General features: G+C 44.9%; 1 protein-coding gene across 2 annotated transcripts in view; it reads right to left on the bottom strand.

Moving 5' to 3' along the window:
• The window catches only part of LOC147880639 (valine--tRNA ligase, mitochondrial 1-like), a 69,474-nt gene that overhangs the window by 30,039 nt on the left and 13,995 nt on the right, over positions 1-25,440 (bottom strand). For both annotated transcript variants that reach the window (XM_087370466.1, XM_087370467.1), the window contains exons 6-12: positions 18,360-18,432; positions 18,150-18,215; positions 17,772-17,855; positions 10,682-10,759; positions 10,499-10,582; positions 10,205-10,284; positions 6,691-6,748 (exon numbers count right to left, since the gene is read on the bottom strand). In XM_087370466.1, coding sequence (XP_087226592.1) covers positions 6,691-6,748; positions 10,205-10,284; positions 10,499-10,582; positions 10,682-10,759; positions 17,772-17,855; positions 18,150-18,215; positions 18,360-18,432 — 523 coding nt within the window. The remainder of the gene's footprint in view (positions 1-6,690; positions 6,749-10,204; positions 10,285-10,498; positions 10,583-10,681; positions 10,760-17,771; positions 17,856-18,149; positions 18,216-18,359; positions 18,433-25,440) is intronic.

Here is a 25,440-nt window from a genome sequence, read left to right as displayed (position 1 = left end):
CAACCCTATTACGAGGTTCATTTCGACCACCAGTTCGATGATGTATATAGCCAGAACCTCAGCCGCCTACTCCGTCCTCATCTATTAGATGCTCTACCATCCACGCAGGACCGGTGGGAACTTGTACATACTTCACTCGTTTCTGCCGCTCACATGTCGTTCCCTGCCACATGTCATTCGTCTAGTCCCCCACCGGTTGGTCTTGTTCCTTGCAACGGCTGGTATGACAAGGAGTGTAAGGAACTCCGCAGGAAACTTCACCTTGAGACCAAGGAGAAGTCTCCCCTCCTTGCCGAAACCAAGAGAGACTACAAGTGGTTGGTTAGGCGCAAGAAACGCCAATTTCTAGCCCGGAATGAGGAGGAGCTGAGAAGCTTGCTTTTCAGCTGTGACTCCAAGGAATTCTGGAGAAAATTCCTTCGCTCGAAGTCTCAGAGCCCCCTCACAGATCCACGTGTCTGGTCTGCATACACTTCAGCTCTATACGATGTTCCAGATCAGCCAGCCATCGATTTATCCCATTCCCCTAGGCCAGCTTCATCTAGTCTCTTCACACCAGAGAGTGTCCGTGCAGCAGTCCACTGATTGAAGAACGGGAGAGCTAAGGATCATGATGGATTGCAAGCGGAGTATGTAATCCATGGGATTAATGCCTTAGATTTTGTTCTTTCCCGTCTCTTCAATGAGTCTGTTTGTACAGGCCTACCACAGTCCTGGTTAGGCAATACCATAGTACCTATCCACAAGTCGGGGGACCCTATGGAGCCGTCGAATTACAGGACCATCATGATTGGCCACGTTATGGCCAAGATCTATGCATCAGTTTTGGAAAGCCGTATAAATGACCATGCCGAGACGACAGGACTCAGAGCCAGAGGGCAGGCTGGATTTCGCAGGGATCATTCGACACTTGACCACATCCTCACACTCAGGTCACTGGTAGAGGAGGCGAAGTCACGAAGGCAACGGCTTTATTGTTGCTTCGTGGACTTCAGGAAGGCATTTGACACAGTTCCGCGATTCAGATTGTTTCAGAGGATTCGCCAGATGGGCTTCAGTGGAGAGATACAGTGGGCTATCATGGCTTTGTATGAGAGGGTCACTGGTCGGGTTCGGACACGTGAGGGGCTCTCAGAGGAGGTATGCAGCACGATTGGGGTGAAGCAGGGTTGCCCGCTCTCTCCTACTCTCTTTGGGTTATATATTGATGAGCTAGAGATGTTTGTACAGATGACAGGCGGTGTGGGCTCTACTCTCTCAGGATCCTCCATTCCTATCCTCCTGTATGCGGACGATGTGGTTCTCATTTCCTCTACTGCTCAGGGCCTCCAGGCACATATTGAGGCACTCCACAGGTTTTGCTAGAACAGGGGGTTGACCGTAAACCTTGGCAAGACCAAGGTTATGGTTTTCAACACCTCTGATCGTATTTACAGCACGGATGAGTTTTGCTTCACTTATGACGGACAGCCCATTGAGCTTGTTAGAGAGTACACTTATTTGGGGGCAGTTTTCAGGGGACCGGTTTTCACCATGACATATGCAGCACGAGATAGGATTAGTAAAGGGTATGCTTCGTTGGCTCATCTTGAGCGTCAGTGTTTTCAGTCCCACTTTCAGCATCCCGATACGAAATCCTTGCTTTTTGATACATTGGTGAGACCAGCTGCGATGTATGCAGCTCCTTTCTGGGCAGGAGACCTTGGCGCTGCAGATTGGAGACGAGTAGAGAGGTTACAGATCATCATGTTCTCTCGGCTCATTAGGGCCAAGGCTACAGTTCCGCACGAGATCATGCTAGCAGAGTTTGGAGCTACTCCCCTTGCATTGGATGCAGCGTTTCAATCGGTCATGTATTTGCACAGGGTTAGGGAGTTTGGAGACTCAGCAGCAGGCAGAGCTCGGTTGCCATGGTTAGCACTTGCATCTTCTATGGAGTTGGCACGATCTGGGGCCCGATACTGCTGGTACTTCAGACTCACTAGGTGGCTCACATCTCTTGGACTAGACATGGATAGACTGCCTCCCTTCCGATACAGCATAGATGCCCCTCATCTCGAGTTGACTCGCCACGAGCTTAGCCAGGTCACGAGAGCAGACTTGCTGCAGCTTCATACGTATCGCACTTGGATTTATCCCACGCAGCTTCCGACGAAGATGGCCACATATCGTGACCACTTCCTTCGGATCTCAGAGGATGGATTTGTCATTCCATCAGGCTATACAGGTATCCACATGTCCCACTCACTGAGGATTGCCCTTGGCCAGCTTAGAGTCTCTTCGCATCAGCTCGAGATAGAGGCTGGTAGGATACGACGCATGGAGGATGGACGGCGACCAGGCCGAGAGACCAGGATCTGCCCTTGTTGCACCATGGGAGAGGTGGAGTCAAAGGAGCACTTCATTTGCAGATGCCCGCTATATTATGAGCTCAGAGGTAGATTCCACTGTCTCTTCACGGATGGCTTTGGACCTCTCTCACGAGTGATGGACTACGAGGATCAGCATTGCCTAGCTCTTTATGTCAGGGAGGCCACTATGCTTCGACGAGACTACCTCAGAGACCATCAGCACAGACCGGAGCGTGATAGAGCCCAGCCTGATAGAGCTCAGGCACACGCTATACCAGAGGACAGAGACCAGGAGGAGCACGAGGAGGTCAGAGCTCACACAGGACACATGCCTCCACCCTGTGGATGTACATATGAGATGGTTTGTAGACGCCGCAGGATCTTGTTACATAGGGGACGTACTCGCCGCTTCATCTCCAGACGATCCAGGATGATGGCAGCTTTTCGGAGGATACTTACTCATGGAGATCTCGCCCCACCAGCCGCTCACGTCACCTTTGCTCAGATTTGTACTCTCATAGCAGGAGGCAGAGTCGATGGACAAGATTTCCAGTATTATTTTGGTTCTCAGACTCCGTGACACTTGGACTTGTATCTTTGCATTGGCATATTGTACTCATCCCCCCATTTTGCACCCAGGGGCGGTTTCCTTGCATCTAGTTTACTTTGTATTTAGGCTCAGATTTGACATTATGTACTTTCACTTGCATTGTATTGCGTAGCACTTAGATGATATTCGACGATGCCTCTTCTTTGTGGCACGTTGATTTTGTGCTATCTTGTATGCAGAGTTCTTGATGTCCCATGGGCCCATTTTGGCCTTTAGTGGACAATAATACACTTTCTTTCTTTCTTTCTTTCTCTCTCTCTCTCTCTCTCGGGCTGCTATGCATCGAGAGCCGTTCACTTTTGATGGGTCACCGGTTGAGATTGTCTCGTGATACACATACTTGGGGTTTCTCTTCTCTGGACCTATTTTCACTATGAGGCTAGCGATGCAGGCTCGCTTGAGTAGAGGGTATGCCTCGTTGGCCAGACTAGAGAGGCAATGCTCCCGCTCACGCTTTCAAGACCCTCGGACCGAGGGCTTACTTTTTTACTCCTTGGTCCGCCCAGTGGGAATGTATGGCAACCCTTGCTGGGTGCCGGATCTGTCTGATACAGAGTGGGCTCGTGTGGAGCGCCTACAGGTTCTCATGTTATCACATATGATTCTCAGTGAGCCGTCAGTTCCTCACCAGATTATCCAAGCTGAGTTTGGGTCATCTCCCTTGCAGCTCGATGCAGCATTTCAGGTCATCACCCACTTATATTGAGTCAGGGGATACGGGGATTGCACCTCTAGATGCAACAGATTACCATGGCTAGCATTGTCCTCTTCTATGGCACTATCAGCTGCACGTGACCAGAGATGTTGGTTTGCACACATAGAGAGGTGGTTTGAGCGACTAGGGATCCACATGGATAGGCCTCGTCCCTTCCAATAGAGCATTGACGTGCCATTCTCCCCACTCCGGTATCATGAGGTCAACCAGGTCATACGTAAGGATCTTTTGCAACTACATACATTCCAGACCTGGTTGGAACATAATGAGCTCCTAGTGAAGCTCAGCTTCTATAGAGATCATTGCCTACATGTCTCAGATGAGAGGTTTATTGACCCACCATGATATACGCGGATTCATCTATCCCATTCACTGAGGATCTCTATTGAGCGATTTCGGGTCTCTTCTTGAGAGTGGCCAGGCAAAGGGTTTACCCAAGGAGAGACGCATATGCACCTTTTGTGACCTACAGGAGATTGAGTCTGAGAAGCATTCCATTTTCAGATGTCCGGTGTAATCTGAGATTCGGGGGCGCTTCTATTGTCTATACAGAGATGCTTGGCCACCTTCATTCACGAGGCAGTCAGACACCGTAAGTGTACCCTGATAGACCCTTCTTAAAGCATGATCCCTGAGTTTTTCCAGCCGGACCGTACAGGCTCCCACCTACTAGGCCTTCAACACGATCGCGACCCAGAGCTAGTGACACGACAGCTCAGGCAAAGGGTTGACGCACAAATTACACGTGGAGTCATTCCCTCCTTATTCAGAGTTGAAGCGCGACCAACAAGGGTCATTGCCGCCCTTGCTAGACATAGAGCCTTGACCAAGAGACAGCGCAAGACTACGCCCACAAGCAACCAACAGCATTCTATCTCTGATTTCATGCTACCCCTCCCTCACCCTTGATGAGGCGAGCTAGAGGGGACCTCAATCATGACACTTTGTATTCTGGACCATATTTCACTTTGTATTGATCTGATGACGATGATGATAGTGATGATGTAGAGGATTATTCTGATATGACTATGTAGCATTTTGCTTTTTGCTTTTTGCATGGGTGTTGATGCTCGATTAGTAGGTCCACCCTTTCAGCTTGCTTGTACCAAATTTGTCACAGTCTCATAGACCCATCGGTCTTCCAAAGACTAGCAAAATTCCGCTCTCTCTCTCTCTCTCTCTCTCTCTCTCTCTCTGGCGGCCAAACGGTATGGATTGGGGATGCATTATCAACGCCTTTGGCACTATCTTTCTCAGATGCTTTATTCCTTTTTGCTGGTACCTAGGTTGGAGCTTATGTATCGCCGACTGATTGGTCCTTGCATCGCCAGGGTTCTTCTACCCACCCATTATGCCTGGGTCATATCTCAGTGGCTGGTTTATACAGGGTTTTGATGCCTCCTCCTTGGATTGATATCACATCATGCGAATCAGCTTTGGTCTTTAAATCGTAATGCCAAATGGTACCATTTTTGGGTATACACACATATGTATCTATATATACATACATATACGTACACACCGACATATGCATATGTACACACATACACGCGCCCTGTGCCCACATGTATGGTTAGCTAAGTTAGCACATACCGTCTCTACGAGAATGTACAGCAAGGAGGGGGTTCAAATTGCAAGGTACGCTTTGTTAATGCTTATCTATGCAGATCACATAGTATTATTCGCAAAGAATAAGGAGGGCTTGCAAGCACATATAGATGCGCTGAAAGATTTCTGCAAACACTCGAGGATGCAGGTCAATATAGACAAGTCAAACGTAATGGTCATTGGGAAACACAACAAACCAAGTATAGGTTTCACGAACTACAAGTGGAACGCATGCATGGAAAGAACGATTCTAGCGGATTTAAAAGCTCTATATAGCTTCCAAAACAAATGCAAGAAGGCGCACCCTTGGAATTCACCATGCTTGTGCAGATAGTAATCCTCTATGGATGCCCCGCTTGGGCACCCGGGCTGTCTAGAACATGCTGGGAAAGATAGGGGAGTTAGGGGTTAAGGCACAGACACCCTACCCAATCCTACTCGCAGAGATGGGTATGATACCTCTAGAGGGGGAAGCATTGTGTCAATTCATGGCTTACCTCTAGAAGATGGGCGGCAGTAGGATACCACACAAGGCGATGGAAGGTACACAGAGCATGGGCTGGCACAGGGAGGGAATGAAATGGATGGAAACATTGGGTATAGCAGCCACTGATTTACCAGAAGATGCATGTGAAATAAGAAAGATTGTGACACAGAAAATGGTACAAAAACTCTGGCAAAACCCAGGTACAAAAATGCAATCGCATCGGGAATCCAAATGCCCTCCCGTGTGAAATTCCATGGACTAGCCTAACTCAATGGACAGCCATGGAATGCAGAAATACCTCAGGTAATATCAACATTTAAAAGACATCTCATCTGCAAAATCAGAACTAGCTCACATGATCTCGAGATAGACAGGGGTAGATGGGCAAGTCCATGAATTTCTAGAGAGGAAAGAAACTGCAAACTCTGCTCCACATGGGAGGTAGAGAATGAACAACATGTACTCCTAAGATGTAGAGCCTATGCACACATCAGAGAAGAATATGGGGGCAGCAGAGATCTAAAAAACCTGCTAGAGCAGCCAGCCACAAAGCTAGGAAGCTACTTGAAAGGGTTTTTGAACATTGCAACAAGGTACTGGGTCTAACACATAAGCTAGCCAAACAAGTACTCAATACAGTTTGTAATTTTTCTCACTGGACGTAAGGGATCACTATTAATTGATAGTGATCACCAGTCCCATAGATCCTAATGGGTCTCCTGCGGACTTTATCATATCATATTGCAGAAACAATTCTATCAATCCCTTATGTCCCAACTTTGGAACAAGGGCACCAAAAGAAAAAGCGGAAACATAGTACTAGCACATGTGAAAATCTTAAAATCTCAAGCAAGCAAAAGATTGAAAGTGATTCTGCTTTAAATTTCTATTTTATTTTTTTAAGATGAAGTAAGATTACCTCAATGTCTGAGATAGCAGTCCTTAATACACAGTCCCAATTGACCAGACGGTTGTCCCTGTTAAAGACGAATTAATACCATAGACTTGAGCGATAGGAAAGAATAGATAAGATTCTTTTCACCCACTCCTCTAAAACAGCCTTACATTAACTCTTGAATCTAGTACACAAGCACACAAGCACCACTTAAACTGCATGGACCTCTCCATTCACATTTTCCCTTAAAACCTAGAGTTGACACAGGTATTTTCAGTCTAATATTTGAGTTGTTTAGTGTAAATGACCCACACATACTCTTGAGTATCCATGTATACAAAAGTTTTCATACTATGTTTATGTCAGCTCTCCAGAAGTGAAGGGCAGACTTGGTCATGACAAACACTAGCACTAAAGGAGAAAGCTAATCAAAAAGTAGCCCACATTCTCTCATTCAAACTGCAACTATTATATTTTAGCATGGTTGTTAAGACACTCGTGTCTTATGATAAGACACTTAAGACACATGTCTTACCTTAAGACACCTTTAGACACTCTTGTGTTTTTTTTTTTTTTGGTGGGTGGGGAGTAACAACACACATTGAGTTTGACTTAGCCATGCTATCATTGATGGTGACTTTGGATCTAGCAGTGGCAGTGACCTCATAGATTCAGATTAGGATGAATCTTCAGAGATTTGAGTCTTGAGAGTCGAAAGCTTCCTTTCAATTATATGTATCGAGATGCAGTTTTCATTCATGTCACATGTGACAAGATTCAATTGTCAGTTTAAACCTTTAAGTACTTAAAACTTGTGAGCTCTTCAGCCGTGAGTCTTAACTTTAACTTTTAAGACTTGAGTGACAAGTCTTGACTCTTAACTACATTGTACAAGTGCATTGTTTCTTCTTGCATTATTTAAGTGTAGCTTATTGTACTTCTAGAATCTAGCAGCTAGCTATGCTAGCAAGTTGTACATTTGTATACTTATACATATATTAATTATTTATTTATTATTATAACCACAATGGCGTGTCTAACGTGTCTTATCTTTAAGACACTTTAGACACTTATGTCTGAAGCGTCTCTAACGTGTTGTGTCTTAACGTGTCTTACAACCATGTATTTTAGTCTCTCTAAAACGAGCATTTTTAAGTTATAATTGCTTGGAAAAGCAGCTATTAGCAAAACGCACCTTAAGACAAAAAGAATTTATCACAATATCAAGAGGCTGCAACATGGAAAAAAAAATCACAGCTGTCTGCAAATACAACAAGAACAATGATCGTGATGAATCCAAGAACATGCCCAAGCTCATCCTCTAAAAGCACAATAAATAGTGCAGCTTCAATCTCATGACAGTGACAAGGGTGAAAACCATACACTCCATCATGCACAACGTCTTCTATGGATCAAATATCAACATCTGCTCTCTGATGGTGTGGTTTATGTCATCTAGAAAACGCTCCACATCATCCACACTCCACCTGAATCTTACGTGGTAACTCGCCCTGATGTAGGCCTCTGGGTGGTAGTGACCATCTAACAAATTTCTTCATGGAAATCTACGTCCAGAAAACCTTCTGGTCTCCAGATCGATTTTCCCTGTGAGCAATCCTCAGGTTCAGATCCAAAGTCTTCCAAAGCCACATTTGTACTCTCCTTGTGCTCTCCCATCTTTGACAAGAAGTCTTTGACAGAGTCTGCTTTGTAAATCTCCAACAGTGTGCAGCTGGACCTCTTTGGGAAGGCTTCTTTGACAGTCAACCTTGGCACCACTATGTCCTCCAAGAAGTCCGCATCACCAATCATGCCATGCATAAAGCTTCCCGTGCCTCTACTCTAAAGCTAACCGCTCTAGTTGTTGGGCAGGTCTTCCTATTGAGAAATCCAGGCCAACCAAACATTCCATACCATCTTGCTAAATTCATGAAACAATAATGAGGACGAATATCAATATCAAGTATATAACACTTCCAGAGTGCCATCCTCCTGTGATTCTGGAGCCATACAACAGTCTTACACATTCTGCTCTTGAAATCTGCACTCTGCCTGTACACCAGCATCTTCCACCCTCAGTATTAACGGCCTTGTCCTCAGTTTCAATCTTTGTCTCTGTGTGACAAATGCTGTCCTCTACATTATTGCACCAGCACTCAATGCTAGGCATTGTGACAGTCATCCCATTGTCTGCAAATACACTGACTGAGGTGCTTGGGATAATCACCAAAAACAACTCCTCTTTCACCACATTGGCTGTTGCTTCTTCGTTATGGGACTCGTCCTCCTCCCTCTTTTCAACACTCCTTCTTGATGAACAATAAAATAGGTTTTACGCCATCGAGTTCAAAAACTTCCCTTGCTTTATTCTCACACGAAGCTTAATTATTATATCCGCCACCTGATCTTCTATCAAACAATAGGTAACGTCAATTTCATTACTTGCATCTTTTCACGCATGAACTACAAGGTCCTTGGCCAGGTAATAGACCTCTGGTTATCACCTATAAAGGGGTTGGGCTTTTTTGAATAAGACTGATATCATTTAGATCCAGATAGCCTCATCCACAGTAGTAGATGCTCTACATCCAGCTTCCAGGAAGCATAAAGCAATAGTACTTTGCTTCTTACTCCTCCACGATATCAGACCAAATCCAATACTGAAGCATCATGCCCAATTACTATTGATAAACCCTGACAGTTTTAGATATTATATTATATTCCATATCCATTGTTCCCTTGAAATACCAAAGAATCATCTAGGTTACCTTCCAATGGCTTTCGTTCAGATCAGACATATATTGTGGATATTGCACTAATTATGCTTCGTCTAGCGGTCCTCTGAATAGGGGCTAACAATCATTGTGCCTCACCTCCAATCGACTGGTGCAAAACTGCAGCTTATCTTATTTTCTAGCTTGATATCACCTCACTTAGCTTTTTACAAACCAAATCAAGAATGCGCAATGCGTGATTACATTGCTGCATTACAGCAGCAGCTGAGAAATAACATTCCAGTCACCTCACTGCTGAGAAATAAAATTTCAGTTACCTCACCAATCTGATTGGGATGATAGCACCATTTGGAAAATGGAAAATAGATGCTTAGCTTCCCATCAGCAAGAACTACTACATCCATATAGCTCTCTATAGAGCCTACACAAATCATCCTTCGAAGGCTTAGGTATATTAAGATTAGCTCGAATTGACAAACTTTAGATGACATGAATAGTGGAATGATAAAGAAAGCAAGCGTGTCCAATCCCTAAACAAGACCAAGAAGGACACCATAAGGGGTATCTTGAACTTTACTGTGCAAGAGATCTTAGTCACCTTTAATGGCAATAAAACAAGGGAATTTCTAAGCATGTATCAAAGAAAATGAACTGCAAGGTCCCCTCTTCTAGGAGGTGCATTGCAAGAAATTACAAATGAGGAATCTTTTCCTCACAAAAGCTCAAAAGAATATGTGTATCTACGCTTAATTAAATATTCAAGAGATATCTAAAATCCAAGTATAGCAGAAGAACACCAAAACCTGTATATCAGCCCTTCATGATACAAGCGCACAAATGCCTCAACTACTGCCCTTGATCTCTTCTCATCCATCGTAAAGCACTATAACCACACACAAAAAAAAAAAGGGTAATTTATGCTTCAGGACTGTAAAAAAACTGCCAACCAGAAATTGTTCAACTAAATACCGAACCATTCAGAAGACGTGTGTGATTCTGGGAAACCAACCCCCTGTAAGCCATTTGTGAGTAAGCTGTATAAATTAGCATTACATCAAAATTTAGAAGCCATACTTGGATAGATAAAAAATACTTACTTCTCTTGACCAATCAAGGGAAGCCCCAACTCGTCGAAGTTGCTTGAAGATAGTCCCTCCATACTCCTCTTTCCATTTCCATACCTGTCTTTCAACAATCCCAGAAGATGATTATCAAGGAGCACAAACCCTGTAAATTCCCTCAATCTGCTCAAAAGGATTATCTGTTAGAAAAAAGCATACCTCTGCAACAAACTTCTCTCGGCCAAGATCATGTCTAGTCAGCCTTTTCTCCTTCATTAGTTTCTTCTCTACAACAACCTGCAAAACACATACCAATTGAGACCACTGAGAACATCAAGCTTACACCAGAGCAAGCATAAAGAGGATCACTGGAAGAATCAAAACATGAGTCAAAGGAGAATAGTCATCTTGCCTAATATATATACTGCCTTCCTTACATAGAGACTAAAGATTATGAAATGAAAGGCCACAACTGCTAAAAAATAAGTGCATCCCTGTCAGAAATTGTGCCCCCCAAAAAAATCTTAGTGGTCCGCTGAAGCTTGAGCTGCTGCTCCTCCCCAACCTTTGCTGCCCCCTCTCCCTCAGCCCCTTCCTCTCCCCCTCCCTTTCCTCAGCCCCTCCCTCCCTCCCCCTTCCCTCTCAGCCCGCCCCCCTATCCCGCTTCCACTGGCCGTGATGGATTTCCAATCAGCCAATCCTATCCCGCTTCTAGTGGCCGCGAAAACAATCACATTCTCAGAAGACGAGTTGCAGCAGCTCAAGAAGGATGTAGAACGTGAAAGTTCTACCACTTTGATCGCACACATCTATATATCTCACCCTTCGATATCACAAGCCAGAGACTAGATGCTTGCAGCGCTCCCCTCAAACCTCACCCCTTGACTCATCGATGTTTGCTTACTAGGGAGAGGTTTCTTCTAGGTTGTTTTTGATTCACCGGAGGCTGTGAGCGCCGTGCTCAAAGCCGGGTACCTGCACTTGGGACATAGAAAGATTTTCTTTGACCCTTTCGTGCTGGGAGCACTTCAGTAATGTCACTGAGATCCCCCCCTCCCTGGTTTGCCCACAATGGCTGCAGAGGCAATCAGTTATGACGGAGTTCCTAGAGCTAGGATCCTTTCACCATACCCTAGTTTATCAGATGAGCATGTCATGCTTCAACGTCCGCATGGTTCTTTCTTTCGACAGAGAGTGGAGATCGCGGGCAGACAAGTCCAGTGCAGGATCTATAGGACCGTTCAACACGGAATGCCCAAAAAAGAAGAAAAGGCCCCAAAAACCTTCTAGTACAGCAACTCCCCCTAGACCTCAACAGGGGGGTGGTATGGTTCTAGCACCCCCTCCTCGGTCCTCAACCTCGACAGGGTGTTGGTACAGTTCGAAAACCACCTCCTCGACCTCGACAGGGTGTTGGTACAGCTCCCTCACATCAAAGTGCTCCTTCAGTATCTCCTCCTGTTGTCCCCCTGGTTGTTGGACACGGAGTTATCTTCCCCTCTAGAGACCAGTGGATTCTTTTTTTGATTCGGGAACGTAAGGTTGGATTCCTCAACCTCTATGCCCCCAATAATAGAGAAGATCGTGTCTTCTTGTTGCTCTCCTGAGCCCCCATTGCAGATTCATGGGTCATTGGAGGAGACTTCAACATGGTGGAGTTTCCCTCAGACAAAAATGGAGGCAAAGAGAGTGGCCTCCACTCCTTGGAGAGGGTAGCTTAGGATGCATTCCTCTTAGTTTCAATGGCAGAGATGCTTGGTTTGATGATGCCTTTCACACTCAGTCACAGTCACTCCTATTTCCCTGGTCAAACGGGAGACCACAAATGCCTATCCATGCACGGATTGACCGTTTCTATGTTGACAATTGGGCCTTGGATAGAGGAGGTTTAGTTTGCATTGCCCCTGGGGTTTCTACTTCGGATCACTTTCCGATGGTGCTGATGATTTTTGAGCCACACTTAAGAGGTCAATCCGCCATTATTAGGATTCCTAATGCCTTTTATGCAGAGGAGGACCTCACAAAGGCAGCTTTTCAGATCTGGGTTTCTCACTTGCAGGGTGGAGTGCCTTCCCCGTCACATATGGCACATGTCCTCTCCAATATTAGTGACTTTTACCATCTGGTTGCAAATACCAGGAGACGTGAGATTCTTAGACAAGAGATTGGTGTTCGCCAACAGTTGGCATCCTTGCAAAAGGAAAAGCAGAAGAGGCCACGCGATGCTTGGATTCAGGAGCGCCTTGCTGCAGCAAGGACTCACCAGCAGATTTTGTTAGATCAGAGAGCAGAGTATGCCTTTCATGCACGAGAGTCCTTCTGGTTCTAGATGGGAGGTAGGGTCAATAAGCATTTCTTCTCTACTCATGGCCCTAGACATAGTAGAGAGAGAGTTTCTCAACTCGTTGACTCAAACGGAGTTTTACAGTCCCCAAATCCAGATGCTGTCATGTGTATAGCTACAGATTTCTATGCCTCCCTTCTCTCAGCAAATCCTAGTAGCGAGGCCACTGATGATGCCATGCAGGTCATATGGCAATGTATTCCTAGATTGAAAGTGCCGGACTTACACCCTCTTTTTTCCTGACCTTTTGGGATATGATTGGAGATCACATTACCTCAGCCCTATAGGGTGTTTGGGACTCCGGTGAGATGCCTATCTCACTTACAAAGGGTCTCATACATCTAATCCCAAAAGGAGAGTGCAGAAATTTAGTGTCACAGTGGAGACCTATCACTTTATTGGGCACTTGCTATAAAATACAGGCAAAAGCAATCAACTTGCATTTGCATCCCATACTTCCAGATCTTATTCATGATAGGATGCGTCAATTTTACGAGCAAAAACCTATGAGCAGGTTTATCCGAGCGTGTTTTTCAAGAGATTTTTAAAAATGTTTTTCTTTAGGAAACATGGTTTTTACACTTTTATTTTCACTAGAACTAGATCCCTTTATCATAAAAATATACAGACTAGTCACTCATTCATTTTTACACAACATAATTTTCTTATTTAGAGACATCCCTTTGTACCCCTGTTATTACCTTAAAAAAGTGTTGATTCCTTTAAGAAACATTCCTCATAATCACTCTCAATGTAATAATACTATGCATATGTAATTACTTATTAACACATTTATATCATATGGCAATATCTTTTTAGTGTTTTTATAGCATATTTATGGACATGTTTCTAAAGAAGTTTAAATTACTATAAATAAGTATTAACTTAGGCTTATATATCACTCTCATAAAATACATGTAATATTTAATACTATATATGAAAGATTTTCCAAAATATAACCCCATAGATGTGCTCAAATGGGGTGTTCCGATCAATCTGAGTGGTTGAATGACTATATTTGGACATTGGATATGAAAGTTATGTCACTTTTAAAAGTGCTGTCCAAGGTAGTTTCGCCAGCGAAACTACCTTGGGAGACTTGCTTCAAAGGGGTTTCGCTGGCGAAACTACCTGGATGGCTTGCTTCAATGAGTTTTCTTTGAAGAAACTCTTTCATGAAGATAGGTTGAGAGAGGGTTTTCAATGTCACCTCCTATTAAGTAAAAGTTGTAAGAAGGATCATAAGGGAATTTTCATACAGAAGTCTACTCTACATGTGGGTTTCTTCAAAAGCCATCCCATTATGCTCTCACCATTCCTACAGATTCACCTAAAGATTTTTGTATAAAATAGGCATTGCTATAATACTTTGCATATTTCTAAGTGAAACTATGTTTTCTTCTGATCGATTTTTGCCATATTTATGCATAGTTGGAAGCTTTTTTTTTCCTTCGCTCGGACGCTCGGAAGATTTCGCTCAGAAAATGCTCGTCCCCTTCATGATACGTAGATGAGATTTGTTCATGGCAGAAGCATTTTTTATAATATATTCTCTTTTTGGGAAGCTTCGGAGTGAGCCATGCACAGTGGACAAAAGATAGCCATTTTCTCCTGGACTTTGAAAAAGCATATGACAGAGTAGATTGGAATTTGTTGAAGGGCACCCTTCCTCATTTTGGGTTTTCAGATGTGCATGGATCGTAGGGGTTTCAGCTTTGTACAGATCAGCCCATAGCCAGGTACTTATAGGAGGGGTCAGGGGAGATAGATTTCACATTCTGTTAGGGATGCCCTCTTGCCCCTTTTCTTTTTCCTTTTGTGGCTGAGGCTATGAGCATTTTTCTCATATCTCGAGCTGTCATTCTTGTGCTCAGATTACCGCTGAGACAGAAAGAGGACCTCGTCGATTGCGAGCTAGTAGATGACACTCCCCTTAGACTCTCACCTCTTTCAAGACAGCCTTGGACTTGTTTTGTATGGCAGCAGGTGCTCGCATTAATTGAAACAAGTCCAATGGCTTTTGGATCAGTGATGATGACACTCGAGACTGGGGGTCTGATTTGGGCTTTCACTTGGACTCAGAGAGAGGTGTCAGTCAGGTATTTAGGATGTCAGGTCGGTTTGGGTATCTCTTCTTCGCAGCAGTTTGCTCCAGTGTTGGAGAGTATCAGGAGGAAACTTCTTTGCTAGAGTTCAACAAGATTGGACCTTGCATCCAGGGTGGTGGTTGTCAACCAAGTTTTTCAAGCCACGGCTTGGTATGTTTGCTCCTTTTGGTGTAGCTCCAAGGATTGTATCACTCAACTCATAAGGCCTATAAGGAATTTTTTATGGAGCAAGCTAGATGGTACAGCAGACACTATTGTCAGGGTGGCTTGGGAGACCTTGAGGAGGAGGGTCTCACCCAAATTTGCAATGCAAGGCCCTGCTTTGCAAGTTTGTGGTTAATGGCCTTTTGCCTAGAGATGAGCCTTGGAAAATTTCCTTCATTCACGGCATTCAGACATGCAAGCCCTCCTCAGGTGGAGATTGGATGGACAGCACCAAACGGATTTCACCTCAGCCCGTCTCAAATCTCCATCCTCCCCGCTTTTGGTTGCTATTCTAAAAGCTTGGTCAAGTACCCTTCGGAGAGTTACTCCCTCCTCTCTCAAAGAGATTGGCATGCAGCCTGTCATGTGGAATGATTGCATACTTGATGAGCATGGTAGGCAACTTGGTTTGTCTCATTATATACAATGGTCCAAGTGGGAGAGAGGCCCAGCCACTTCGGTCGGCTCTCAGTCACCTCAAAGGAAGTGCAAGGAGGATACTTTAGATAGATGCAACCTTACTCCATGATTGGGTGGTTGCAGATGATAGACATGTGGCTTGCTCACTTTGGATGGGGGCTTTCTCCAGGACAGGTATTCCTCTTCAAGTCATTGCTTTCTTGGGGGCACAGGAGGATGCCTTGGTTTTTTATGTACAGTCAGGTGGCAGGCTGTCTATTTCCTCATATGATATTCTTTTGGACACACCATTTCAGCCTGTCAAGATCATAGGCTATGTGGAGCAAGGTAAGTACTCTGCTTGGCATATAGATCCGAGTCCTCGTCTCTCTACTTCGGGTTCATGGAGGTTGTGGCTCTATGGAGGAGTTCCCAAAAAGTATCTTCAATGGGACCCCGGAGAGTGGGAATGGATTGTTGCAGGGAACCAAGAGAGGAGTCTTCCTTTTTTTGGTTACACGGTCAGTAATGTTCCAGATCAATTGTAGAGGTTGAAGACCTTCCAAAGCCCCTCATTGGCCCCTCATTGGGAGGGCTATCAAATTTCAGTTGACTTGCAAAGAGTCTTTTGGAGAAGGCTTTGGAAATCCCAAAGAAATAGAAAGATTACTTTATTCATTTGGCTTTCTATACAAGGAGGGATTGCAATGAATAGGTGGAGATCCAGGTTTGGGACAGATTCCACTTGTCCGAGGTGCTCATCTGCAGATGAGTCAATTCATCATTGCTTATGGGACTGTAGACATGCGAGAGCCATTTGGATAGGGGCTGCCAAGATTCTCAGCACTTTCCCATCTTCTTCCAATTCCTTTTCTTCTTCTTCTTCTTCTCCTTCTTCTTCTTCCTCTTCATTCTGAGAGCATTCATCTTCTGGGCGTAAAAGGTAGAAGAATAGATCAAGACGAAAGGATTTCTTGCCCATCACATAGATTGCATATGCGACCCTCTTTGGGTATCCCCTCAGCCCGCCCCCTCTCAATGCATAGTCGGAGTGAAGAGAGAAGGAACTCCCTAACCAATATCCTCCAAGAATGGGAGAGGTGGATCCGTGTATAGCCTAGCAAATCAATGAAGCCCTCCTCTAATATCCGTAGGCAGTGGTCTCTATAGAAGATGAGCTTCACAGGATGGCAACTTTCATTTATGAGGCCACCCGACACAGAGACCCTTTGCTCAGAGCACAAAGACGAGATTAGGGTTCCACTCACAAGTAATCAATGAATTTTCTAAACCACATAGCACAAAGTGGGCTTGGGCATTGATGAGGCCATATTTGGAGTTTGTGTAAATATGGATACCTTAAATATATTGTAACCAATAAAATACTGAATGAACAGAACACTCAGCTGATAGATACTTAAGATAAATTGTAGCCAAAACATGTCACCAAGAATGACTCCAACAAGAGCACAAAAAGATAACTTGTTCACATGATCATCATCGACAATACTCCAACCACCAGCACCTTTTCATGATCCAAGGGACTGGATTGAGAACAGGAAGGGGGGCATGTTAACCAAATTGGTTAACAACGTCATTTGATGGATGGTGGCAAGTCCATGGAGCTAGAATTGTGTCTTGGAGCTAGATGAGCCCAAGAGGATGGTAAAAGAATGAGGAGATTGCCATGTCATCTACCACGTAGGCACTGTCACCTCGTCACTACCACGTGGCACAATCCCTTAGCAGGCACATTTGCCCCTTCACAGGCACACTTGGCACCCTGCATGTGCACAGACCTTGCCAGGCACAATTTTGCATGTGAATCTAATTGCCACATCATCATTTTCACCCTTTTTGCCCCTCCACCTAAATCAAGCCATCTCTCTTGATCCACGAAGAATTTGACGGTGCTCCAAAAAGGAAAAAATATCAATTTTTTGTGCTCTACATGCTCATCACATCACGCACACATTTTGGCTCGTGTATCACACAATTTTTAGCCTCGTCATCAAATCCATTTCTTGCACGCAGCTGGCCTCAACCTGGCAGTCTAGCCTTTCAACTTGTAACCAACTTTCAAACCTCTACTTGTGTAAATCCTCTAGAAATAAACTTTCAAAATGAAGCCGCATTGCTCGATTCCTCAATTACAAACCAAAGCAAAGGCACACAAAGATGCAAAGATGAGATCAATTTACATGTTCGTGCATGAGTGTGAATGTGTGACAGTATTTTGGAAAACAGAATAGACCTGTGTGGAGATGCTAGCATGGTCAATACCAGGAACCCACAATGTGTTGAAACCCCGCATTCGATGCCACCTTACTACTGTGTCCTGTTTAAGTTGAAAGGTACATGCATGACACAATAACTGTTAGTCTAAAGATATGCCCATAGCCTAATAATGCTTTTAGTCTTGAACAGACCGAACAGAGTGCAGCTAGAATGAGGACATAAAAGTATCTGATTGTCTGATAGCCGCACAAACATCAATCACATATAATGAATCTTAACCCACTCACAATCTCTCAATGTGTGTGATCTTGCATAATATGCATAAGAGGAAAAACAAGGTGTAGGTGATTTGACTTCAAGCTTAGTACATGGTCATGGACTCATTACTACTTACTTGAATTGCACAAGTAAGCCCATGTCCTATATGTAAAGCACCTGTAACATTCGGCGGTGGTACAACCTACAGTGAAAACAAAATAAGCACAGGCTATATGACATTCTCCTCCTGCAGGTATGGCTTCCCCTCTTCCTTGGAAAACACAAAAATTAAGGAAAGGGCATGGAAGTAATTTGCACAGCAATTTTCTTAAATGAAATAACTCACAATTACAAAGGGTGGTTTGCTGCTGGAGGGATCAGCTATAAAAAATCCTGCTTTCTCCCACCACTGGTACCACCTGCAGACAAATTGCCATGTGCACATTTGAGAGCACGATTCAGAAGGATTACTATTTCAATTGTCTCACAAGAATCAAGGTCCCTTTAAACTTAAATCCTAATCTCTTTCTTTCATTCCTTCAGGTTCTCATTCTACAGAGCCTATCCTACACATAACAATGCTGAAAAAGTGCAGCCACACACACAAATAATTAGTGATAAAATCCACTCTTGTTACACCATAAAGACCAAAACTTCAAGTTTGAAATGTGAATCACTACTGCAAAAGGAGAACGAGTAGGCACACTATTTCACTTGTCTCACAAGAATCAAGGTCCCTTTAAACTTAAATCCTAATCTCTTTCTTTCATTCCTTCAGGTTCTCATTCTATAGAGTCTATCCTACACCTAACAATGCTGAAAAGGTGCAGCCACACACACAAATAATTAGTGACAAAATCCACTCTTGTTACACCATAGAGACCAAAAATTCAAGTTTGAAATCTGAATCACTACTGCAAAAGGAGGAAGAGGAGGCACAAAATGAGCAGAGAAAGATGAAGTAATTTAAAAACACCAATTTCTTTCATTTGCCATCAGTAAATCATCATAGCAAAGTGAGGGACCCATAGGTTGAATCTCGTGGTGAAAGACTTAGCTCTGTACCGACTATGTCAACAGTAAGCACATATGTGAAACTAGCATCTCTTGAAGGTTCCTAGCCTAGGCAAGACAGGAATTCAAGTAAAGTCAAGAACTCCCTTTTAAAGAGGTTACTAGGGTATAGAATCCAGTGGAGTACAGGCTCCCATAGGGTTCAAGACTAGACACTCCAATTCTCAGCCTCAAGCATGTGCAAAAAAAGAATACAGTGCAAAGCAAAAGATAGTGTGATTGAGTCATACATCTTGCAAGCACTTTGTATATGGCGATAAGTCTTGGATCATGTTTGTGGTTTCTTCATGTACATCTATCTGGAGCACTTCCAAAAACTAATGCCATACGATACAGATAACTTGCAACCATGCATCACCAAACTAACTAATATATTGATGCCATCATTGCATAATCATGAGCCCAAAATAACTTTCAACAGAGATCAGGCAAGCAAACTTGTAAAGCAAGTGCCGCAAAGCATGACATTCTCTGTGGTTTTTCAAACATCATCACTCAATACAACGATCCTTTTGGGGAAAAAATTTGCTCCTTCAATAATATAACTTGCAGCCCTCCAAAAAACTTTGAAAATTACATGCAAAGGAGGGAATTTTCCCGTCTCCTATTGAAATTTACATTGTGTAAGGGTTCTTCCTCATATATGAATCATGTGAAAAGCAACTTTGCACTCCTCAAGAATTATTGGAAATCAGGGGGATGGAGGGAATGTGCACAAGATTGCAAGAAGATAGAGATGAAACCTTTATGAGATGGGGGCTTTGCACAAAATTCAGCTCAAGACTGAACTCAAAGAGACAAGAAATTGAAGTTCATACTCATCAAAAAGTCTCATGGAAGCCTCTTCTCCATCCTTTTTTCTAAGCCTCCCTTCTTAAAGATGATCTTAAAGTCGCCTACCTACCACAACATATGAAAGGAGTTGAAGACACTTCTAAACATCTTGGCATTACAATAACATGACTCATAGCATACATGTATCAAGGTGCACCTCTATTATATTAGAGCTATTAAACACATATTCTTAAGCCTTGCCTGGTTCAGAGAATCATACATAATCTAGTGATCTGTGTTCCAAACCTTTTGGAAGTCCTCAAAGTGCAAGCAAGTACTTGGCAAACTGAAGACGTGGAAAAGGATACAAGACTAAAAGAGGTGAGGCTTCTGAAATATCCCATCAAACACTCAATTGGATGTAATCGCTAATTTTTGAACACAACGAGCCAAGTCCCAGCTACAGGCTGTTCCAACAGGGACAGCTCCAAAAAATTTGAAAGGATCCTAAAGCGCCTTTGAAAGGGGTCTTTGGAGAGCTGTGAAGACAGCCACCTCCCTAGAAAAACTGCCAATAGGGGTGTCAACATTGAAGAGCTCGCGAAGACTTCCACAAAACACCTTGGGAGGGCAGCTTGGAGCGCTCCTCTTTCAAAGGCCTAGCCCGCTACCCGAGCAACTAGAGGTTGCACGAGACGGCCACGGGAGAGAAAGGGGGGGGGGGGGGGGGGGGGGGGCTCCCTAGGTGTATCAACGGAGGCTAGGTCCACCTTGGCCGCCAATGACTAGGCGAGGGAGCATCCCCGGCTGCTCCACAAGCTGCACACAGGTCGCCCAGGGCCGAGCAGGGAGGCGACTTGCTCGCCGGCACCAAAAACGGGGGCGGCCACCGTTTGTGAACTACGAGCTGCCTAGAAGGGGCATGCAATGGCGCGGTAGAGGCAGGGGGAAGGAAGGAGAAGAAGTGGCTGAAGAGGGGGCCGAGAGGAGATAGAGGGTGAAGGAAGCAAGGGAGCAGGGGGGGAATCGGGGGGCAACAACGAGTTCAAGAGAGAAATATTGGCCCGACTTCTGGATACTGTTTCTTACTCTCATCAGAAGCTATGTCATGGCTGAGTAAGCAACAACATACTGCCACCCTTTCATCTACAGAGACAGAGTACAGGGCTGCTTGTACAGCGGCATGTGAAGCATTGTGGCTCAGGTGGATCTTGGAGGACATGAATGTGGCCCAAGAAGATACGACGGTGATTATGTGCGACAACCAGAGTTGCATAGCAATCACCAACAACCTCGTGTTTCACGCACGGACGAAGTACATCGAGGTCCACTACCACTTCGTTCATGAACTCATCCACGAAGATGTCATAGAGTTCATGTACTGCCCGACCGACGATGACATCTCGGATGTCTTCACTAAGGCGCTTCCCAGGGAGCAAATGGAACACCTCATTCGACACATGGGGATTGGACCAGAGTTGTGTCATTGAGAGGAGGTGTTACAAATGTCACTACCCCACCTGTGAGCCCCCGATTGGAGGGGACAAGGGGGCAGGAGACTATAGGGAATGAGGGCTGAGAGTACCTGCCTGTTTGGAGGCAGATCTATGCCAGATATGAGGCAGCACCCTGCGTGGAAGATTGCACCAGCACCATAGGCCCATGCGGTGGCATATGCAGCAGCACTTGTACCAGCCAGCAGCAGCCCAAAGGCCCAGCATATGGGGCCTTATATAGGCCAGGAGGCTGGCCAAAAAACCGACCAGGGGGTCGGCCATTTTGGCCCCTTGTAGGGTCAATGGGGCTTGCTGAAACCGACTGGCCAAGTCGGCCAGTCTGTGGGCTTGCTGCCCACTTATATAAACCCCCCTTCCCCCACTTCATTCTCCATCACCTGCATTGACAAGCCTTGCACCGGCAAGCATGCTAGAGGAGGAGAACACTCAGCTTTTGTTGACAGAATCCTTGCTGTCTTCTCTGCTCATCTCTGAGCTTTTGTCAGCCCACATCTGTGGAAGAATATATCTGAGTTTTGTCTCTATCTCTCTCTATCTCTTTATGTGTTGTTTGAGCTACGATCGGGAGTGAGAGGAGCGAGTGATTCTGTCCTCTACTTTCCAACACCATAAACATGACCGCCACCCAATGGTTTGCTACGGTTATGGGGAACATCCGGTGCTACTCCCACTCATGCATTGGTTAGCTCAGGAAATTGATATGGAACTCCTTTGGTCTGATTCCAATGGCACAATGGGTAGCTTGGACCAATAACATCTTACCTAGACATGGGGACAGCCTCAACATCATTTATCCTGACATCCAGTGCAAAGTCTTCCTAGGTAAGGTGGCCATCAAACAACTCCACATACTTAAACTGTATACACAATGCACAAACATGCACATACACACAGACTATATTGCACAGTGCACACACACACACATGATAAACAAACCCAAAACACATATACATACCGAAAGTACAAATACATACACAAGAAACAAAAAACAAACTCCCACCCCCCAAAAACAGGCAACCCAAACGATTAAAACATTTCCAAAGAAAGAAGGAAAAAAAAAGTAGAGTTTTTTCTAAATGACATTTCATCTAGAAGTGCCACGTTAATTTCGGCCAGAAACATTTTGTCATATTTCATCCTGACAAAAGTGTTTTTTGGTAACTATGCTGCACTATTAAAGTTTGGACTTTAGCAATGGACACTCGGTTCTCATGCGTAATCCATGGCGCCTTTGGCCCTATGCTCATTGCCCCTCTCAACAACTACCAAGGCACTTGGAAGAGTGGTGATGAATTGATGCAATGTCTTCCCATAAGCCTTTATACATCTGCAACTATACAATTACAAATGCCAAACGAGCACAGAAATGAAGCCTGTAATGGCTACCTACTCAAGACAACATTGGAGAGTTTTGGTATCATACTCTCCATACAAAGTCACTTTGGAAGACTTGTTAGAAATCACTGACCCCATCTTGTGAGCCCCTGATTGGAGGGGGACAAGGGATGGCAACGAACTACAGCAGCAAAGGGGCCTGCAAATAGGGCCTACAAAGGGCCTGGAAGAGGGCTGGCTGTAGGGCAGCAAAGGCCCTACACCAGGGCCTTATATAGGCCAGGTTATAGCCTGCCTGGGTTGGCCAAATAGCTGACTACAGGGCGGCCCATTAGACTGCTGCCCAGGTCGGTGCAGGGGGCTGAGTCGGCCCCTGCTGGTCGGTGGAAATGCCCTAGGGGCAGGGCTATAAAGGCCCTCATATTCCCCCCCCCAATCCTCACTCACTCCAGCCACTAAAGTCTACCAGAAGACAGCACATACAAGGAGTCTTGTAAGGAGAGTTTTGCAGCAGGGTTTTACCTCAGATTTGAGGGGTGTTTTGTGCTCACCTTGAGCTCAGTTTTCCCACAGTAAGTGGATGAATATACTCTCACTTTCTCTCTCTCTTGCTGTCTACATAGATCTTCCATTAGGAAGGTGAAGATCTGGAGCCATCTCATGGCTCGGAAACTATGGAAGCTTGTGTTGGGCGTTGACGAAAGGCCGGAGGATGATGTACTGGACAAGAAGGAAAGAATTCGGATTCTAGTAAATGCGGAAGATCTCCCAACGTGCGAACAGAAGGATGCGCATGCCCTAGCCATGCTGATAGGGACGAGGCAGACGGAGTAATTCCCCATATTCAGATGGTGGAGATGTATGTAGAGGCGTGGGTCATACTGAAGGATCTCTATGAAACAGATAACACGTCTCAGATCCTCACTCTCCAGCATCAGTTGTACAATCTGGATATGAGTGAGGGAGACAACGTTCATGACCATCTGACGAAAGTCAAGGTGGTGAGGGACCAGCTTGCTGCAGTTGGTCAGAAGGTAGACTCGAGTCAGCTAGCATTGTTGACACTTCACAAGCTACCTAAGAGTTTCAAGAGCTTCATGACGACGATCACTGCAAGACAGAGGACCAAGCCTCTCACATTCGAAGAGCTTGGCCCGTTACTGTTGTAGGAGGCGGCTCCGGAGAAACTATTTAATCAATCGGACGAGAAAGCACTTGTGGTGAAGGACAAGCTAGGCAACGGCAAGTCCAAGAATTCCAAGAACAACAAGACCGAGGATGCAGAGAAGAAGAAGATGATGAAATGTTTCTACTACGAGAAACTTGGTCACTCAGCTAAGGAATGCCGAAAGAACAAGGCACACCTAAAGCAGAAGAGGGAGACCAAAGAGGAGGAGGAGCCAAAGGGTAACTAAGGGGGATAACCAAACATGCCCTATAAAGGGTCTTGGTAGTATCCCATTCATCACGACTGCAGGAGACGAGGAGCTGATTTTCCAGTGTCCTCTATGTACTAACTTTGTGCAAGAATCTTTTGTCTGTCAACCAAATCGACAAACACAGCATGTCCGTACTATTCGACAACAGCAAAGTCACTGTCACATCCAAGGCAAATGGAAAGGTAGTGGTGATAGTCCTATTAACTAATTATTCTACTGCATGTAAGCAAACTATAAGCAACATGAAATCGTCATTACATGGAATGAAACATGAAGTAGAAGAAGAATGATCGACACTTATTCCATTACTATCTCCTCAGCTCTACTAAGCTTGTTGGAGCTTCATTACAACACACGCACTCAGCTACAACCATACATAGACTAAGGCACCGAGCCATGGAAGATAAAAGAGATTGTCCCTGAAGACGCCACGCTCATCACGATCAGCTTCCAAGGCATAACATGAGCACCAACTTCAGAGATGACTGTGCCAACAGCAACCCGTGATCACAGCAAAGACCACCGCCTCTAAATGAGCTCTCTAAGTACTCCATACAGCCCGCCATGCATGCTCCACGTGGAGTATCCCTACCAACCTCCCTTGTCTCCATGATGCACTCCACCTGACCTCGAGTTTGCCTAGTTCACCAACAAGTGGCTCATGGTGGCGAGGAGCATGGGCTATATTGGCTCACCACTTTGTTGGTGCATGGGGACCATGGAAGATCCAAATTATGGCATGAGCGGTTCGGTCACATCAATTATGGCACTCTGGCCGAGATGCAGAAGTCCAAGATGGTGATGGACTTCCACCAATTGCAGCCAATGATCGTGTTTGCAGGGCTTGCTTGAAGGGCAAGCAACACAAGGATAAGTTTCCACAGGAGGCCTCATCATGGGCCAAGAAGCCGCTAGTTGGTTTCCTCCTATATCTACAGCCCGATCTCAACAAATTCCTTTGCAGGTTCAAGAGGTTCAAGAACTTCCAGCACTACCCACCTAAGGTTACCATCAAGGAGGTGGAGAAGACTGAAGAACCCAAATAGTAGGAGGAGGAGCACGACGACCCAGTGCCAGCTCCGAAGGCCTCTCCAACGAAGGCACCTCCAGTAGAGAAGAAACTACCTCAGTGGTATTTGAAGACACGGACTTTCCCGAGAGCAATTCCAAAGTGCAACGGTCTCAACGCAATGTGAAGAAAATCGTGGCTCAGCTTGAGGAGCCCAGATCCTTCAAGGAAGCGAGGGATATCCCAAAATGGCAAGATGCTATGCAAGCAGAAATGGAC

The sequence above is a fragment of the Dipteris shenzhenensis genome, chromosome 32, assembly GCF_047967505.1.
Source record: "Dipteris shenzhenensis isolate YYH24624 ecotype China chromosome 32, Dip_SZ_1.0, whole genome shotgun sequence".
NCBI lineage: Eukaryota > Viridiplantae > Streptophyta > Polypodiopsida > Gleicheniales > Dipteridaceae > Dipteris > Dipteris shenzhenensis.
Note: the sequence above shows the minus strand (reverse complement) of the source record. Positions and strands in the feature narration are given on the sequence as shown.